Source organism: Sphaerodactylus townsendi, linkage group LG05, assembly GCF_021028975.2.
Source record: "Sphaerodactylus townsendi isolate TG3544 linkage group LG05, MPM_Stown_v2.3, whole genome shotgun sequence".
NCBI lineage: Eukaryota > Metazoa > Chordata > Lepidosauria > Squamata > Sphaerodactylidae > Sphaerodactylus > Sphaerodactylus townsendi.
The window spans coordinates 17943655-17964519 of NC_059429.1; the positions used below are offsets into that span (position 1 = coordinate 17943655).

The window sequence follows — 20865 nt, forward strand, 5'->3', positions numbered from 1 at the left end:
ATGCCAGGGAGAAACACACCATGGGGGGGGGGAGTGGACTATGACTTCCTACAGCAATGGCTGCTGGGAAGTGTAGTTCTTGTCCCTCTCCTGAGCTGACCTTGGGCCCTCCCAGATTGCTGGATGACCTCACACCTCCCAGCAGCCCCTCACTTTTCTTAAGCCCACGCTAAAGTTCACTCTGCTTACCTTATAGAGTAAGGATGGTTTAGTTCAAACTAAAAGGGGGGGGGGAGGGGGTAGCCAGACCATCCACATTTTAAATGGCCTCTGCTTTTAAGTGTAATTAATATTTCTATCCTAGTACTCTTCCTTATCTATAATGCTTACTCTTTTCCACACTCACTCTCAACCTACTTCCCATTATATAAGCATGGTCTTCCTAACTGAATTCTGTCTCTTTCTCAGTCCCTGTAGATTCTCTACAGTTCCTGTGTAAATCAAGCCTAGAAGCAAACTTTGGGAGGAGGGGGAGTATATTCTGCACTTCTTCCTTTGTCGAGACTCATTGGATGCCAGGGAGAAAGCCACACCATGGGAGGACTACACTCTATAGAGACAAATGGCTGCTGGGAAGTGTAGTTCTTGTCCCTCCTAGAGGAGCTGGAATCTGGGCCCTCCCAGATTGCTGAGGACTACACTTCCCAGCAGCCCTCACTTTTTCTGGTTCGTCGTTGGGAACACTCTGCTTAATTATAGAGTAAGATGGTTTTTAGTTCAAACTAAAAGGGGGGGAGGGGGGTAGCCAGACGCCATCCACATTTTTAAATGGGTCTTGCCTTTATGTAATTAGTTACTTAAAATTATGTTTTTAAATCGGTATGTTTTAAACTTTGTTGTGAATCCCTTGAGCCCCTCATATAGGGAGGGCGGTATATAAAATTTCAATGATAAATTTAATAATAAATAAAATAAACTTTAGGAGTTGGAGTGTACCTGAATAGTTTGAGGGTTCCAGCTGCTACAAGCGAGGGCTGAGTCAGTCTGAACATAACTCCTAAAAAATCCACCTTTCTCACTATTTTTCCTTTTATTTGCCAAGCTATGGATTCTGAAAGCCGTATCAAACATTTGGAGAGGTGGGATAGAAATATGACTAGCACTGCATGTGAAAATTCTCAAATCCACGCTTCTACCCTCATTCTGTGAATGGTTCCGGATGTTGGTGTGGCATGTTGTCTGCAAACATCTTCAAGCATCAGTCTGCCCAAATCCTTGTTAGGGAGCGCATGGGCAGATGATGACACTTTCTTCCCTGGACCATTTTGGCTTCCTAGTCCATCCCCTTTGCATAAAACCTCCAGTTGTACTGTCTCCCCAAATCTTTGGAATTAGCTTTGAAGCTTTTTTCGTGAGGCTAATGTCTTAGCTGATTCTCTTGATCTCCCTACAAGCCTGCAAAATTTGGCATTTCCAAACTCTGGACTGAGGGTTTCTCAGTGCGAAAAGGTCCCCCTGCCCCAATTCCTGTTTGCTTTATTTCCAAACCAGACATTGATTGTTACGTGGTTGCTGGTTTCTTTCCAAACTTGTGGAAAAAGCACCTGCATGGGGTAAGTACAGCTGTGGAGGATGCAAAAACTTTTTCAAGCGGGCCATCAGTAAGGACCTTATCTACAACTGCCGTGATAACAAAAACTGCCTGATTGAGAAATGTCAGCGGAATCGCTGCCAGTATTGCCGCTACCAGAAATGCTTAGCAATGGGCATGAAAAGAGAAGGTACGGAGGAAAAGAGAAGCTGGGGAGGAATATGCACCTGTCCTTAACTGGACCTTTCAGAACTGTTTGGACCAACTCTGACCCAGAATCCCTGCCCTTTTCAATCTAGCACTGCAGCGAATGAACAGGTCTCAGACTGGTTGGGAGCAAGTTCAACTATAGTTCTTGGGACTGGAGAATGCTGGCAAAACAGTGGGCCTTTCCCCACCTTTAACATTTTAAGCCCCTGTGCGGCTTACTCTCTGGCTGCAGCATCACTGGTCCTTGACACTCCCCTTACCAGACAGGGCGCTACAGCCGGTGCCAGCGTTCTCGACAAGCTGCCGTCCTTGTTCAAGGGCGTTCCCTCAGCGCATGATACATCTCCTGGCTAGCTTGGAGAAAACGGCACCTGTTGATGACTCCTCAAGGCAATACGCTTAGGGATGCCGCCACACACTCGAGAGCAGCGTATGGGGTATAGGGGATCACTTTGAGTGGGGAAAGGCCCAGTAATCCTGTTCCTTTCCACACTGGCAATATGATCATTGAGTTTTCCTTGTTGGCGGGAGAGAGCAGGATGTAAGCAGTAGAACTAAAACTCTCCTTCCAAGCAGAGTCCTTGGGTTCTTGGGTTAGTAAGAGAACATTCAGGTGAAATGTTTCCTTTATATGTATGTATGACATTAACACCAAGGCAAAATTAAAGGAAACCCAGGACAGTGACTTGTCTATATGCTATTATTCTGCAGGAGCAAAGGGGAAAAAAGCAGAGTGTGAATGTTAGCTTTCTGTTCAAAAAAGAACAACTTTCTAGCCCTCATGGCTGTGAAGAAATGCTTGAAAGCAGGAGGGCAGTAGATGTTTCAGCCTCAGGGTCAGGATGGGAGGCTCAGGAATTACCAGTTTTTGGAGTGGGGATTCAAAGGCATAGAAAGTTCCCCATCACTTTCCACAATGTTGACAATTCTTTCTCCAGCAAGAGATACCTTCTCATTACGGCAGAGTGCACAGAGGCAAAAGGCAATGGAGCTTATCCATTGTGTGCGTGCTGGTGACAAAAGAAGGTCAGGGCCAATTCATAGTTTCTAACTAATAAGAGGAGTCTTTATTAGTGAACTCCATTCTGGATGGAAAACCAGAGAATTAGGTTCTCTGTTCTAATCTATTTAGCTGGATGGTGAGGGATGCGGTCTGCATCTCTCTGCACGCATGGTTCAAGATGGAAGAGTATGTGCAAGAATGTTAGAGTGGAGGAGAAGCAGGAAGGAAGGACGTTCCCTGAGATAAGCAATCTACACATCAGAGAGATAGGATCAGAGCGGTAGAGAAGAGATGCTGAGAATCCTGACCCCTTCTAGCCATCTAGCTCACTGATCAGACCCCCTCTGTCTTGAGGCAGAAGACAGCACAAAGCCCTTCACTTCCGACAAACAGCCCATGAAAACACTTCGTGCAAAATAAGCCAAATAACGCATATTTGTTCAAGTTACATAATTTTGGGGGTGATGAAGGTAGTTAATGCTCTGATTTAAGCCAGGTGAACTTTTGCACACACACCCAAAGCCAGTTGAAGACTGTGAAGGAGAAGTTTGTTCCCCCCGCCTTGTTAAATCTATGGACAAATTTGGAATTTCAAAGAAGAGGGCATGACAGCCCCATCAAAATGGCTGCCACGGGGGCTTGAGCCATTCACAAAACATTGTGAGGCTCCCGAAAAATGTCAGCGGTTGGTTCTAACTCAAGGGTTTTCCAAAGATGCACCTGTTACTAAAAGGCTGTCCCTCCTAGGCTCTTCTGAAGGACTCCAGAATTGACTCTTTGCTGTGAGGAAAAGGTGGTGGAGAATAAGCAGGTGGGGGCCAAGAAACTCCTCATCAGGCGCCATTTTGGGGATTCCTAGAGGAAGGGATCTCTGGGATAGGATGGGAGGGAGGGAAGAAATGAAGAGGAGTTTTCTTTCCTAGGAGACGAGTAGGAGGTGTGTGCTGTAAATGGCCAGGGTCTTGGGGTACAACACTGTGCATTTTTGAATCTCCTTCCAGCGGTTCAGGAGGAGAGGCAGAGGAGCAGGGAGAGGGGTGAAAACGAAGCCGAGGCTTCGACTCCCAGCAAGCAGCACCCACTGTGCAATTTCGAAGACATGCCCGTGGAGAGGATTTTTGGTAGCTGAAATGGGCGTGGAGCCCAGAACCTGGAAACCTCACAGCGACATTAACAAGTGCTGGATTTCAACTCCAGTAGGTGGGATGCTTTGGGGTGGGACTTCCTGTTTTTACTTGGAGCTCGCTTCTGCCACTTGAGTGGAAGATGCCTGGCTAGGTTTCTCGCCGTCAATCATTAATGAAGCTCTGGTTTGACTCCAGGGTTGCTTCTGGCCATTTCCTAAGATGATTTCTTCCTGATGCAATTCTTGCAAAATCACTCTTTTAAGTGGAGATTCCAGATACAATAAGGGTCATTCTTTGGTCTCTTTTTGTCCATTTTTAGCATTGAAGCTTCCCCACTGAGGATTCTCTGCCCACCCTGATTTGGTTTAAAAAAATTTAAGAGCAAGGGTAATTCAGCTCTGCATAAAAATAACATAATATCTTCTTTTAAAAAAACAACAACCTTAAACAAATTTGCAGACATCTCTGACAGTCCACTCCTTCCGGCCCCCATTAATTTTGCTGGTCTTTGACTATGTGATTCTGAATCCCCGCTCTCTTCCTAAAATAAAAGCAGAGCTGTAAGTTATCTGCTTCTGTTTTTCAAAAAACAACAACCATGAGTAGCGCTGGATAGGAATATGCAATATCTTTAGCAATGTTTAAAAAACCGCTCTTCGCATTTGCAGCGCCTCCAACAATCCCCTCTTCTCTGTTTAAAATGAAGGCAATTCTCTCCTGTTATGCAAATTGTCTGGCCCCTTGCAGTCACTAACAAACAAAAGGGGTAATTCTGAGCAACTGTCTAGCTCTTCAACAAAGAATTGTAATAGTGCTGTTCCTTTTGCCCTTCAGACCCAAGAAACTGTTCTTGCCAAAAGCATCCTGGACAGAAGATGCTGCCTTTTCACAGGTTTAAAATAAAGCTGTGGGTGTGTAAAGAAGAGGCTGTTAATAGCCTGTGCGCAAGTATAGGATGATATCATGTGGAAATATGGGGGAAAAACCTCAGCTGATAAGTGGCTAAAGTGTGGGAAATTGTTGGTGTGGAAGTTGTCTTGGTTTCACTGACTTAGGCTAGCGGTACAAGTCACTTAACAGTGTGTAGTTTTAACTTGTGCAGCAAAATTCAGCTTTTGTTGCTTGCAGTTGCCTTGAGATCTCCGCTGCCATCTGGAGTGAAAGGGATGGGGTGGGCCATCTGCACATGGCCACCCAACCTAGCGGAGGAAGGGGAAGATGAGGGAGCGTCCGGGGGTTTGCTGGACCAAATGCTCTGAAATTTGAACACAACGTAGCTCATGCCTCCCATGCTGTGTCTTTAAGCTTGTGCAGGTAATCTACCTCGCATAGGGAAGGGAGAAGAGAGACAGGGTCCCGCCCACTCCTGGACATGGTCCACCCCACCCTGGAAGCAGAGTGAAGCTAGGAACGCTAGGGGAGTGGATTTGGACGTGGGTAAGCCATGTAAGTGGAACTGGGAGAGAGGGAGGGGAGAGGGAGGGCCCCTCTTGCCCCTCCCTCCCCTTTGCAAAGTGACACTGTAGCACGCATGACACATGTTCGAACCGTTCACTTCCCCTTTTCTTTCTTTTCCACTTCACCAGATTGAGCCACAGCAATGCGTGGCTGGGCCCACTTGTTATTATTGAAAAATTAGAAGTTAACTCAAGTCAGGAGCAGAGCTGTGAATCACTGGCAGTACCTCAGAAGGCTTCTACTCACTCTGCAAAATTCATGGGGGGCTCATTTAAGCATTACCTTGGGGAAATCAGTCAGTTGCTCGTTGTCGTCCTCCTCCTTCTTTCGTCTTCATCATCATCATCATCATCATCAACATCTTCTTCTTCTTCTTCTTCTTCACATCTTCTTTGAGGCAGAGTTTTAATTGCAGACATTCTCAGACTTATGACCTGGTTTCTGAGAATGGGCAAACCCCTTTGTTTTCCATGACCTTGGAACTTCTGCTCCTTCTGGTCTCCCCCCCCCCCCACCCCGCCCCTACTCCTTGCAGGCATTTCTGGGGGATCAATGGCTGGCTTTAAAAAAAACACCCGAAAAATAACAACGGCCCTTCACAACAGAGATATGAAAAATAGCGATATAACAAATTTAATCTTGTGATCTATCAGGAGCATCCTGGAAGTGGAGGCAGCTAAGCTGTGCAGCAGGCAGTGGGGCACTTCCTCACATGTAAATGGAGAAAAGTTAGGAGATCCTATTGTGACTCCACTGCAGAGCGAAGAACCTCGAGGAAAGCACTCCATGCATAATGGCCCAGGATCTCCAATGATTTTAAGGGGGATGCTGCGTGTTAATACTTGGGAAACAAGTCTAAATGGAGACTGGTTGGACTAAGACAAACATCCCATTCCTTTTTTAGACCCATTACCCCGTTACTAACATATGCCGCGGGGCTGACAAGCAACTGTTCACCCTAGTGGAATGGGCCAAACGGATCCCCCACTTCTCCAACCTGACACTGGAAGACCAATTTATTCTTCTCCGTGCAGGTACAGATCTTTTCCCCTTATTCCTTGAAACTGTACTAATTCACTGGAGGACTTGGGTCGGGTTCATAATGAGTGCTGAAGCAAACCATTTCCTTATAGGTGTTGCCTCTTAAGTCTTGACTACGAGTATAAATTAAGGCTGAGCTGAAACGAGGCACAACCTCACTGTGACTGCGTTGTGTCATGTTATCAGATGACCAGAGGGCATCTGATTGACCCTGTGATCCCTGATTGGCTGGAACTTGATCCAGTGTATATTTTCCAGGGGCAGAATGGAACTCTCCTACTTCCCCCTTCCCACTACAAGCCATTGACCTCCATGAAATGCTGTTTGTCAGTGATAGGGCACCCTCAGTGATGTCATGAGGGGGATCTGTAGTGAGAAAGGGGACTTGTGTAGAAATTTAATCTAGATCCAGCCCGTACTCAAGAAAAAATAATGTTTTTTGTTACGTTGCACTGAAATAGTTGCTGAGTACTACTAAAAATAAGTGTAGAAAAGCCAGTCGTGTGCCACTAATGGGGACAAGGGGTAATCCATGCCTCGGGGTGCATTCCATGTCATCACGTAGGGGGCGCCAGGTGCCTGCTGGGTCCATGAGAAAGTTTGCCCTGTGCATCACGTCCTTGCCAAGAATGTCTTCATTTGCTGAATTTCTACCAGTCATGCATTCTTTTGGGTACAGGAGCTATACCAGGGGAGAAAAGGACAATTCCATGACTTACTCTTTATCACTTCTGGGTTTTCTCCACAAGTGATGCACGGATGCTACCATTGTTGCTCATTTCCTGCCTCCTGTCACTGCTCTGAGCAATGGTTGGCAAAGAGGGTTGCCAGAGGGAGACTTACCATAGTGGGAGGCCTGCCAGCCATGCTTCCATGGCCAGTGGGAGGGGGACACTAGGGGCATAAAATTACTTAGGACTGGTATCTTTTGAGGGAAGTCATTTTGTTCTCTTGAGAGAGAAAGACCATAGCAGGAGGGGTCCCTGCAGGTCCTACTTGGTAAAGTCTTGGGCTCCAGCATCAGTGAAAAGCATCTCTCGAAATCCATAATTCTCCCTTTGCTTGATTTGACTTATATCAGGAATCTCTTGCAACACGGGCAGGGGCGTACCACCCAGAAGGACATATGGGATCAAATGTCTCCTGGCTGCTGCCATTTAGTCACGTGGGGGGTGCCCCTGCCCCTCCTCATTCCCCTCAGGTCCATACACTGACTTCAAGACTTGGTGCAAAAATGTTGTTTGGTCATGGGGGGGGGGGGGGATGGCTGCCCATGGGGGCGGGGCGGGGATGGAAAACTCAGATTTTGCACCAGGCTACAGTTTCCCTAGATACGCCTTTGGGAGGACCTGCTAGTTTTACCAGTTGAGCAAAGGGGGAGAATCTGGATTTCTGCAGGGGGGCACAGTTCCTAAAAAATAACGGCGAGTTCTATTTGTGTTCGCCGGCCATGCTAAAAGGAAAAATAGATCCTGCTAAGGCCACTAGGGCTGACTTTCACCCCTTCTCTCTCACTCTCTCTCTCTCTTTCTCTCTCTCTCTCTCTCTTTCTTCCTTCCTTTCTGAATTTTCATGTTTCTTCAAATGTGCCGGTTCCCCAGAGGGAATGTTTGTCCAAGGTTCCCAGCACCACCAGTCACTGCCACCTTCTGTTTTTCAGGTCGGAATGAACTGCTGATTGCATCTTTCTCCCATCGCTCTGTCTCTGTGCAGGATGGTATCCTGTTAGCCACCGGCTTACATGTGTACCGGAGCAGCGCCCACAGTGCTGGGGTGGGCTCAATTTTTGACAGGCAGGTGTTTTTTAAAAAATATCCTTGCCTCTACCCTCATGAATTCTCCCCCCTAGGTACATTCTGATTTGTATTTTGGTGGAATAAAACCTGAGGTTGGGCAGACAAGTTTTTGGAACCCTTGGGGTGGTGGGGGGTGGTACTGGAAGGAATGTGTTCTAAAATGTAGAAATGACAGGGGGGAAAGTTGAAGATCTCCGCAATGGCTTCTCTGCTTTAAGTGTCATTTGTAAAGCTTGGCACTTAAAAAATGGCTTCAGATCTCAGGATATGTTCACACACAGCGTGTCACTTAGAATCGCAGAATCATAGAGTTGGAAGGGGCCATACAGGCCATCTAGTCCAACCCCCTGCTTAATGCAGGATCAGCCTAGAGCACCCCTGACAAGTGCTTAAAGACTACAGTAAGGGGGAGCTCAACACCTGCCCAGTTAGCTGATTCCACTAGGAGCCATCATGGTATAATGGTTAAGAGTGGCGGACTCTAATCTGGGGAAGGGGGTTGATTCCCCACTCCTCCACATGAGCGACAGACTCAGTATAAAACAATTGTACCAAGATTCTTGGAGATCTTCAGGGGGCCCTGCTAGCCTGTGATCAGAAGAGGAAGAGGAAGAGGAGGAGGAGAGTTGGATTTATATCCCCCCTTTCACTCCTGTAAGGAGACTCAAAGGTGCTTACAATCTCCTCCCCCCCCCAAAGAAACACCCTGTGAGGTGGGTGGGACTGAGTGAGCTCTGAAGAACTGTGACTAGCCCAAGGTCACACAGCTGGCATGTGCTGGAGTGCACAAGCTAATCTGGTTCACCAGATAAGCCTCCACAGCTCAAGTGGCAGACCAGGGAATCCAACCTGGATTGAAGGACACCTGCTCTTAACACCTGAGAAGGGTTGAGTAAGAGGGATTGGGGGGGTGTTGTGGTTTGCTGTTTTATTTTGGATTTTTTTAGCTTTTGTAAACTGCTTTGAACCATTTCTCTCCCTTGCTTTCTCCTGTGTGTGCAGAATCCTCACTGAGCTGGTGTCCAAAATGAAAGAGATGCAGATGGACAAATCAGAGCTGGGATGCCTCCGAGCCATCGTCCTGTTCAATCCGGGTAACTGAGGCCTGGGAAAATAATAGCCTCTTCAGTTAGCAGCTCTGAGCCCTGGGCCTATAACCCAAGCAAAGAATAACTAGGATTATTTGCAGCTCGTTCCTGTGGAAGTTGCTTTCCACTGACTTCTGATATTCTTGTCTTCCATGAGCTTTGCAACTGCTTTTGCTATCAAACATCCTGATAGCCTGGAGACAGCAAGAGGTAGTGAAAGGAAAGGAAAAGTGGAGGGTGGGGTGAAAAGGGAGGGAGATTTCCTTACTGGAGAAGTGACAGTGGGAACTGCAGGAGGCCAGAGCCTTGAATTCAGTGGGGTTTGCCTGAGTGTAGTTGGAGTGGAAACTTGAGGGTTACCGCAGGTATGTCATGACCTAGACCCACCCTTTTGAAATGTCTAGGATGACAGTGCCCCCTGCTGCTTAAAAATAAGATTGCACAGTTTTCTCTGAGGGTGGTTTTCTGTCTTGCGTCTGCAGGCCAAGTTGTATTGCGTCTGCATGGAGTTGTATTTTATCGTTCTGTCCCCAGATGCCAAAGGCCTATCCAGTCCAGCAGAAGTAGAATTGCTACAGGAGAAAGTGTACGCAGCTCTGGAGGCATATACCAAGCAGAAATATCCAGAGCAACCTGGAAGGTAAACTGAAATGAACTCCAGGGAGAAGGGACAGACATCCATGTCAGTTTGTAGCATCGAAATTAAACAGGAAGTGACACTTTAAAGGGTAACAAAAGAATGTTCTTATTAGGAGATGGAACTGGGCCATAACCCAATTCCAAGAATAAGTGGATAGGACCAACTTTACAATGGCTTAGCGGGAGGAGGTTGTACAATGGCTTAGCGGGAGGAGGTTGTTTTTAATCCTGCTAAACATTTTCCTATCCCACTCCAAGGTTTAGAGCCTCTCCCATAGTTAGTAATCTTCCTTGAGGGGAAATAGATGAAAGAACACCACTGTGGGGTTCTAGGTGGGAAGGCAGGGCTCAAGTGCTGAAGCAGCTGCACAGAGGGAATTTTTCAGAATGAAGAATCTGCTTGGGAAAAGAATGCTTCCTTGCAATTTCTTATTGCAATGCACTGCTTCCCTCTATTGGCCAATTTGCAGAAACGCAACATGTGGGGCGGGGTGGGGGGGAGCCATTCTGTAACTTAAGGAAATCTTGTTACATGGCAGATTTAATAAGCGAGAAAAGGCTAAAAGATTGTGCCCATGTAACGATGGCTCAGTTGAATCTCTGGCCCACCACTTACTACACTGTCTCAGATTCAAGGAAATCAGATCCAAGTATGTGAATCTTACTCCTTTACATTTACCCCATCTCCCCGATTTAATTAGATTACACTACTTATTGGACAACCCTGATCCTTCTCTCTGTATGATAGTGGCAGACTTTCTCCTGGAAATTACTAAACGCCAGTAGATTTCCTTCGATCTGTATTGTATATGCTTTTTAATCTGTTTTTTTAATTACTGTTGTACTGTTGTCTATGCCAATAAAGGCTTGCTTCTTCTTCTTCTGAAACTTAAGGAAATCATTTCAAAGTTGAGTTTTCTGTGTTACTTCAACCACCTCCTCCTTTGAAGCACTATTTTGGCTGATTTGGGTGGGTTTTAAAAAAAAACACACTAGCATGGCTGTTTCTAACACGGCAAACTCCTGAAAATACAGCTTTATCACACTTGTCTAATCTGATTTCCCAAAGTCTCTTTCTTTACTGCCCGCTAAATTGATTAGTTCATTCACGGAAAGCTGTTTAATCCTACACTGATTTTCTAATAAGACATAGTCCAAGGGCCTCCGCAAAATGCAGCGGGACACCTGCTACCTTCCCTCCCCCTAAAAACCAACCCCAAAACTTTCTGAGTGAAATCTCAAAAAGTTTCATAGGAAAAAAATATGTCAGAAGGAAAGCATGAAAATGGTGCAGAGCAGTTAAAATGATGTACAGAGATGTTGGTGAATTTGCGCTTAAAGCCATAACATTTGGAAGGCTAATTTTTACTCAGAATTGGAAGAAGAACATAACCCCAAAGAGGGAGGATTGATTTGACAAATGGATGGAATGCATTTGTCTACAATACATAAACTGGTCTACTACATGGCCAAATGTCTGGTAAATTCAGAAAATGGAATACTTTCCTATCTAGCATGAGGAATTAATTTTAAGTGTATATATTTGATGTCTTATAATGGTTCTGCAGTTTGTGCCTTAGAATTTTGGGTCAATTTCATGTTTATATTTTAAGAAATATATATATATTTTAAAAAGAACACAGGAGCAGCAGTGGCGTAGGAGGTTAAGATCTCGTGTATCTAATCTGGAGGAACCGGGTTTGATTCCCAGCTCTGCCGCCTGAGCTGTGGAGGCTTATCTGGGGAATTCAGATTAGCCTGTACACTCCCACACATGCCAGCTGGGTGACCTTGGGCTAGTCACAGCTTCTCGGAGCTCTCTCAGCCCCACCCACCTCACAGGGTGTTTGTTGTGAGGGGGGAAGGGCAAGGAGATTGTAAGCCCCTTTGAGTCTCCTACAGGAAAGAAAGGGGGGATATAAATCCAAACTCTTCTTCTTCTTCTTCTTCTTCTTCTTCTTCTTCTTCTTCTTCTTCTTCTTCTTCTTCTTCTTCTTCTTCTTCTTCTTCTTCTTCTTCTTCTTCTTCTTCTTCTTAAAATGCAACACACCAACATTCATAGTCGAATTATTGCATGTATTGCTGTTTCTTCTTTGTTAAAAAATCATTGAGAACCTTCAACCTCTGGCGAATTCCACGTGGGTCAAAAACAGCGATGTGAAAACAGCGTATAAATGGTGTGAAATGGTTTAAAATGTTGTAAAAGAGTTTACACCGTTTTCACACCGCTGTTTTTGGCCCGTGCGGAATCCGCCTCTAACTGATTGTACCTTTTAAACATGGGACATTTTCCCCCCAGCCTGTTGGCAGCCATAACCCAGATCTGGTGACGAGGTGGAGCCCTTCCTTTGTGAAACACCCCCGGGCATTTCTCATAGCCCTTAACTGCAGCATTTTCTGCCTCTCTCGCTTCAGGTTTGCGAAGCTTCTCCTGCGGCTGCCTGCTCTGCGATCCATTGGGCTGAAGTGTGGGGAGCACTTGTGTTTCTTCAAACTGATCGGGGACACCGCAATTGACACCATTCTCATGGAGATGCTGGAAACACCCCTCCAGATCACTTGAATTTTTGCCAGGATTCCCCCCAAATTAAGCTGTGGGTGGGAAGGGGCGAACAACAGTAGTGATTTCTGTTGAGGACGCTGGGGTCCCAATCCACTTGTGCCCGTTCTCATATCTTTGTTCTTCAGCGCGGGATGTATTAAAAGGAATGGGGGAGCTTCTATAGGCTTGTAGATGTGGCTTTTTGTAAACTGCTGTGCAATTCATGATTTACCTCTTAACTGGCAGCTAGGCGAGCAGCAGCGTGATGTCCATTGGGCAAGATGGGCAGCTGTCCAGGGCTCAGTCAGGAATTTTGCAGGGCATGCTCCTGCGTTTTTATTTTTTGGTGTTTTTGCGTTTCAGCCTGCAGGGGGCGCATTTTTAGAGGTATCGGCACCACAATTTCAGGGGATCATCAGGATACTGTCCTGATGACACCACCCCAAAATTGGTGAAGTTTGGTTCATGTGGTCCAAAGTTATGGACCCCCAAAGGGGTAACCCCTATCCCCCATTGTTTCCAATGGGAGCTGAGGAGATGGGGGCTGCACCTTTGAGGGTCCATAACTTTGGCCTCTCTGAACCAAACTTCACCAAACTTGGGGGTGTCATAAGGACAGTCTCCTGATGATACCCTGAAATTTTGGTGTCGCTTGATTAACAATTGCACCCCTGACAGGCACGCCCAGAAATTTGCCCAAGAATCTTACTTCTACATTAATTTTTTTCCATTGATGTCAATGGGGAATTTCTGGTGCAGCCTGTGGTGTGCCCATTTCTGAAGGCACAGGGAGTCTTCAGGAGACTGTACTGATGACACCCTCCAAGTTTGGTGAAGTTTGGTTTGGGGGGGGCAAAGTTATGGACCCTCAAAAGGGCATCCCCTATCTTCCATTAGCTCCCATTGGAAACAATGGGGGATGGGGCGCCCCTTTTGGGAGTCCATGACTTTGGTCCCCCTGGACCAAACTTCATAAAACTTAGGGGGTGTCATCAGGACAGTCTCCTGATGATACCCTGAAATGTTGGTGTCACTAGCTTTAAAAATGATGTTTTTGGTGGAACGCAGCAGGCTTCATGTGCAGGAGCAATGAAACACAAAGAACAGCATTTTTAAAACAAGTGACACCAAAATTTCAGGGTATCTTCAGGAGACTGTCCTGATGACACTAAGTTCAGCCGGCAGGGAGCGGGGAAGCCACAAGCCACCAGGGAAGGAGGACAGGGAGCTCCGTCTCCTTCCGCCGCCCATGGGGGGCATCAAACTCAGGTTTTGCCCAGGGCTCCAGTTTACCTCATTACGCCTCTGTAGGCGAGGCACAGCATCCTTTAACTTATCAACCATGCCATGTGTACAATTAATTGAGTTTAAATTATTTTTTCACTTACAATAAAATACAATGAAAAATAATACCTGAATGCTTGGTGTGGAAGTCACTGTTGAAGATGTGGAGTTCCTTCTTAGCTGTTTCCAGTATACAGGACAGCAGCAAATCATTTGCAAGAGTTGCAGCTATGCATGGTGAAACTACTTATTCATTTTACTTCATTCATACTCAGCCTTTCTCCTTAATGGGAACCCAAAACAGCTTTTGATTCGCATAGGGCCTGCAGCATTGCAGCAATAGGCAATCTTGCCCCTCGTGGTTTTTGAAGCGTGGAACCAACAGGGGTGTGTCTTTCAACTCCTTATGAACATGGTGATGGGGAGAGGGTGACAAGATTGCCTGTTGCTGCTGCACAGTGCCACAATGTATAGAAGAAGAAGAAGAAGAAGAAGAAGAAGAAGAAGAAGAAGAAGAAGAGGAGGAGGAGGAGTTTGGATTTATATCCCCCCTTTCTCTCCTGTAGGAGACTCAAAGGGGCTTACAATCTCCTTGCCCTTCCCCCCTCACAACAAACGCCCTGTGAGGTGGATGGGGCTGAGAGAGCTCTGAAAAGCTGTGACTAGCCCAAGGTCACCCAGCTGGCCTGTGTGGGAGTGCCCAGGCTAACCTGAATTCCCCAGATAAGCCTCCACAACTCAAGTGGCAGAGCGGGGAATCAAGCCCTGTTCCTCCAGATCAGAGTGCACCTGCTCTTAGCCACTACGCCACTGCTGCTCCTTGGATGATTAATTTTCTTCTTAAATGGCGTCAGTGGCCAGCAGAGAGTCACATGGTTGCTATCTCATCTAGTTCTGGCTCTCGCATCTTTTAGGCTCCTGGATCCTAGCTGCCTCGCTGCTTCTGCACATGCAGAATAATGCACTATCAATCCACTTTCAATGCACTTCGCAGCTGGATTTTACTGTGTGGAATAGCCAAATCCACTTGCAAACAATTGTGAAAGTGGATTGAAAGTGCATTATTGCAAACCTGGAGGAACCAGGTTTGATTCCCAGCTCTGCCACTTGAGCTGTGGAGGCTTATCTGGGGAACTGAGATTAGCCTGTGCACTCCCACACAGGCTAGCTGGGTGACCTTGGGCTAGTCACAGCTTTACAGAGCTCTCTCAGCCCACCCACCTCACTGTCAGGAATGCCTGCCAGTGCCTTCCTGTCTCGCTGTGTGTGGAATGTGTTTCCCTGTTCCCCTCTTCCCTTTCCTTGATAACTCCCGGGCTCCAGCCCGCCTTCAAAAGAGGTGCGAAAGGTTCCCATGTCCTTTGATGTTTTGTAGAATAGATGTAGTAGAAACTGTAGCGGCCATTTGGCCGGGGCTGAAACAGGGGGGCTAGGAGATATAGGTCCTGGATATGAGTTTCCAACTCAGATCCTGCTTTCCATTGTTACTCTTCACATTACCTGGAATAAACTACTTTGGAACATTTCTGCAGTCTCTGTTATTTCCACGTTCGAGATTCTGACACTCACAGGGTGTTTGTTGTGAGGGGGGAAGGACAAGGAGCTCCTTTGAGTCTCCTACAGGAGAGAAAGGGGGGATATAAATCCAAACTCCTCCTCCTCCTCCTCCTCCTCCTCCTCCTCCTCCTCCTCTTCTTCTTCTTCTTCTTCTTCTTCTTCTTCTTCTTCTTCTTCTTCTTCTTCTTCTTCTTCTTCTTCTTCTTCTTCTTCTTCTTCTTCTTCATTATTCTGCATGTGTGGAAGGGGCCTAAGAGCTGTGCCACACTGGCTCCTTCTGTGGCCACTGCAAATGAAGAGGCGGTTTCAGTGTGATGCTCATTGAAAGCAAAACAAACCAATAACTGATCTATCACTGCAGTGTCAAAATATTTCAAACATCATTCCCGCCCCCCCCCAAAATCCCTTCCAAAATATTGCAGTGGCATGGGTGGGTGTGTGTGCGTGCGTGCGCGCGCGCTGGTGGCCACAGTTGCTTGGAACTAGGATGAGGGCTAATATATGCAAATCCTGCAAAAATGCCAGCCAGCCTCCCAACCACATAGCGTGCAACGAAATGTGGGGAACTTTCGTTCCAAGAGGAGGCTTGGGAAAGATCACAGCAAGGGAACGGGAAAATCTGGAGCAGGCACAACTCACATCCTTGGGTCAAAGGTATAATCCCAAAGTACTAAATAAAAACACATAATTGTTTCATCCTTTGTCTTTCTCTCTTTCTGCCAGGAACTTGGGATGGCATGCTTTGATTTCTCTTTCTCCGTGTTATCTTCATATGGGGCTGCCCCTTCTGGGTTGGGAAATACCTGGAGATTTTGAGGAGGGGGGGTGGGGGTGGAACCACACTGAGGTATAATGTCACCTACCACAGCAGCCATTTTCTCTAGGTCAGTGGCCATGCTCTAGGTCAGTGGCCAATTGGCCATGCTGGCAGGGGCTGATGGGAAATGTAGTCCATAACATCTGGAGTGCCAAAGGTTCGCCACCACAGCTCTAGGTGAACTGATCTCTTTCACCTGGTGGTCAGTTGTAGTAGCATTGAGATATCTAGCCACCAGCTGGTGGTTAGCAACCCAGTCTGCATAATAGCCTTGCAGAGTAGATTGAGATGAAAGAAAGAGTACCTAACAAAGGTTGGATTCTCTAGATGTCTGGAGGAAAAACATCCTTCTTTAAACAGAGGCTTAACGGGGTGTTATTTACCAACATATGAAAAGCTTCAACTGTCCATTTCTACACCTCACCAGGAAAAATCCACATTCCACTAAGCTTTTGTTTAAAGGATAGGACTTTTGTTGTTGCCGAAACTACAAGACACCCCCCCCCCCACACACACACACACTAATAATACATACCTCCTAGAACTGCTTCCCATGTTTCCCACAAATTCTATGAACTTTCCCACAAATTCTATGGACTTCCACAAGAGGGCATCGGACCACATAGCATTTGCAAGGAAACATGTGCTTCCCCCATGTGCTAATAAGAAAGGGAATGAAGCGATTGCTGCCATGATTGCTTCTGGCATAAGTCGCAGCCCAGTTTCCAGAGGTGGGATCCAGCAGGTTCTCACAGGTTCCCGAGAGTAGGTTACTAATTATTTGTGTGTGCCGAGAGGGGGTTACTAATTGGTGATTTTGCCACGTGATTTTTGCCTTAGTTACGCCCCTGCTCTCAGCAGTAGCGCGCAGAACTTGAAGCAGTCTAGCAGGAGGTGCACCGACGCGCGTGGTAGCCTGCGCCTGCGTGCATTCGTTTCCCGCTCAAGGTCCTTGCCACAGCCCCACCCAGGAATGCCCTGCCCCCGGAATGCCAGGCCACGCCCCCATCATGCCCCACCCAGCCCCATTGGCCCTACGCCACAGTTTGAATCCCATCACCATGGGAACCTGTAACTAAAATTTTTAGATCCCACCACTGCCGGTTTCCCTACCTGAAGAGGCAACATTTGAATCTTGCCATGGCAATAGGAGGCTGAATACTGGAGGCTAATTCATTGTGGTCTTTTAAAAACTTGTAACTTCAAAGCCTGCAAAGCCTTTTGTGCTAACCTGATTGGTCCCATAAAAGGCATTCTAGTAGGTACCCGAAGCTCCAGAAAATACAAATAAAGGGTCACTAATTACAACATTATAAAAATATAGGGACGTTTTAGCCAAAATTGCCTTTCTCAGTGGTCAAAAACATTTAGATTAGAAATACTGTTTTTATAATATTTTTTTTTACTTAACGTGTATTGTTGGTTTTAATTTGTAATATACAACTTGTAATTTTTTTTAGTTTTGTGCTCAGCAGCCCTTTATTTGTATTCCCTTCACCTTCAGGTACTTGATTCCATTGTGACAGGGTTACGTTTTGTTCCCCTTCTTGAGAGCCAGTGTGGTGTGGTGGTTGAGAGCAGTTGGATTCTAACCTGGAGATTCAGTTTGACTCTCTACTCCTCCACATGAGTGGCAGATTCTTATCTGGTGAATTGGGTTCATTTCCCCACTCGTACATTCCTGCTGGGTGACTTTGGGCTAGTCACAGTTCTTCGGAACTCTCTCAGCCCCACCTACCTCACAAGGGGCGATTTCCCACTGGCAATTACTCCTGGGATAGTCACCAGAAATATCCAGGGTTCCTTGTGATCTCCCCACTGCTGAACCGCAGAACACAGATCAGTCCCGTTTCTGAAACTCCCCCCCTTATCATGGGATTTTCCTGGACCTGCTTGCATATGCACCTTTTTGAGAAAAAAAACACTCCAATGGGAGCTAATAGGAGATGGGGGCTACACATTTGAGGGTCCATAACTTTGGCCCCAATGAACCAAACTTCACCAAACCTGGGTGGTATCATTAGGGGACTCTCCTACTGACACCACCCAGGTTTTGTTAAGTTTGTTCTAGGGGGTCCAAAGCTATGGACTCCCAAAGGGGGTGCCCCCATCTCCCATTGTTTCCAATGGGCTACACATTTGAAGGTTCATAACTTTGGCCCCCCATGAACCAAACTTCACCAAACCTGGGTGGTATCATCAGGAGGGTCTCCTAAAGATACTCTGAAATTTTGGTGCTGCTAGCTTAACAATTGCACCCCTGACAGCAGACACCCCCCCCCCCCCAAAAAAAAGAGGCAGACCTAGACATCTTCACTAGAAACATGCTACAGTGAGGATGTTGGAACCTGGATGAAAAAGTGCCGATTCTTGTATCTAGATTAAATTTTCAATGGGAATTCAGCCAAGGTGTCTGTTATGGGGAAAGAAAGAGAAAGGAGCTTGTAAGCCACCTTGAGTCTCCTTACAGGAGAGAAAAATTGGGTATAAATCGAAACTCCTCCTCCTCCTCCTCCTCCTCCTCCTCCTCCTCCTCCTCCTCCTCCTCCTCTTCTTCTTCTTCTTCTTCTTCTTCTTCTTCTTCTTCTTCTTCTTCTTCTTCTTCTTCTTCTTCTTCTTCTTCTTCTTCTTCTTCATCCAGCAGAAGGGATCCCATGGATTTTGTTCTGGTCTCCAAGATCTTCAGTGAGAAGACTTTCCCAGCGGCCGGAGATACTTTCTTTAAGTAAGACCTGGATTCAACCCAGAGCTGGCAACCCAATGCTGGAAGCTTCTTCAGGTCTCCACTGAGGAGGAAAGGGGGTATAAAATATCTCTATGAATGAAATACTAAATAATTCAACGTGAAAACTCTACATGTATTCTCAGAAGGAAATCTCATTGAGGTTGATGTGATGTATTCCCTAGCAAATGTGTTTAGGATTGCAGCCTTATTTGGACATCCTACATCCAAAAACAGAAACTGACCAGCACTGAGGAGCAGAAGATATGTGGGGTTTCTGCTCTTGTGGTTGTATCTATTGTATTCATATGTATTTAAGTGATTGTATATTATTCTTAGTAGTCTGTAAATGGTCCCTTGCTTTGGAGGAAGCCTGATGGAGCAACCAAAGGGCCAAACTATTTGTCGCAAGAAATGGGGGGCTGCTTCACAAAATGGCGGCATGGTATTGACATGACCTACCTCCATAGCGTGAAGTCCTGTATTCTGATCTCACTGTGCTGTGGGTCTTTCTGTTGCCACCTACATCAATCTCTATTATGAAACAGGGGTTGGGGATTGGGGGGCGAGAAGCATTCCGTATGAAAGCGTCAAAGAGGTTTAATAATGTGTGTAGGGGGGAAACCCTTTCATCGAGGTTTAAGGTGTGGAAAATTAGTCAGCTGAAGCTTTTGATGGCAATTGGCAAGAGGAAGTAAAATTCACCCAGGTTTCATTGCAAACCAACCTGATTTTAAAAGGACAGCTAGAAGAACCAGTTTCAAAGTTGGCAGCCTTACACCAAGGAAGGAAAACTCGGCGCAGGGATGCCATTTTCTGCAGTGGCCTTATGCTTCTCAGAACATCGGGTTCCCCCTACAGAAAACATGCACAGGAGTTTTGAGAGAAATACAGTTTTATGAGCTCTGGTTCCATCTGTTGTATCATGGGCTAGGTCCTGTGGATCCATTTCACTAGCAGAGGCCCTTTCCTTTAGTGCAAGGAACTTCTTGCCTCCAGAGAAGGTCCCAGGCTGGAACCCAAGGAAATCACCACCACCCAGTGGTGGGATTCAAAAATTTTAGTAACAGGTTCCCATGGTGGTGGGATTCAAACAGTGGCGTAGTGCCAATGGGGCTGGGTGGGGCATTCCGGAGGCGTGGGCGGGCATTCCGGGGGCAGGGCATTAATAATTTCTCTGTTACTGTAAAAAACTCTTACTGTAAAAAAAAAAGTTCCTAATTTCCAGCTGGTATCTTTCTGTCCATAATTTAAACTCATTATAGCAAGTCCTATCATCTACTGCCAACAGAAACAACTACTTCTCCTCTAATTGACTGCCTTTCAAATACTTAATACTTTCAAATACTTAATTTTGTTTCTAGAAATCAAAAGAAGGATACTTTCCTTAAACAAGGAACTTTACCATATTTCTAAAACATGTTATTAAAACAGCCCAACAGGGAGAATTATCCTGTTTTCTACCTTCGCTAACCAGCCACATAGGAAACAGCCACATAGGACTTTATGATTTTTGGACCTAATGGAATTTCTAACGGAAAAGCAGACCCAATTAGTAACTCCCTCTCGGCACACACAAATAATTAGTAACCCACTCTCGGGAACTGGTGAGAACCTGCTGGATCCCACCTCTGCCACCACCACTAGTGAAGCAGATCTGCTGGATCTCAGTCTCTTGGAGATGTTTCCCCTTCCCCATGATCCTACGATAAGTCAAGACCTGGAGTTTCATTAAGTAGAAGACAGATACTTTTACTACAACACCTACACTGGTTATCAATACACTTCTGAGCCCACTTCCAAGTGTTGGTTATTACCTATAAAAACCCTCCATGGCACTGGGGCAGGTTACCTGGACCACCTATTTTCATGTAAACCTGCTTGTTCATTAAGATCATCTGGGGAGGACTATCACTCCATCCCATCAGTACATCTGGTAAGGGTCCGGGAGATAACCTTCTTGGTGCCCAGATGTTGGACTGCTTTTCCTACGGAAACCCATTGTGCTCCTTCCTTGCTCTCCTTTTGTTGTCAGGTGAAGACATTTTTT

General features: G+C 46.1%; 1 protein-coding gene across 1 annotated transcript in view; it reads left to right on the forward strand.

Moving 5' to 3' along the window:
• LOC125433292 (retinoic acid receptor RXR-alpha-B-like) overlaps positions 1-12456 on the forward strand; it is a 38398-nt gene extending 25942 nt beyond the window's left edge. The window contains 8 exon segments of the mRNA XM_048497795.1: positions 1542-1721; positions 3746-3861; positions 3863-3940; positions 6234-6363; positions 8031-8163; positions 9169-9260; positions 9789-9894; positions 12309-12456. Of these exon segments, the coding sequence (XP_048353752.1) occupies positions 1542-1721; positions 3746-3861; positions 3863-3940; positions 6234-6363; positions 8031-8163; positions 9169-9260; positions 9789-9894; positions 12309-12456 (983 nt within the window).
• Positions 12457-20865: the final 8409 nt, after the last annotated feature.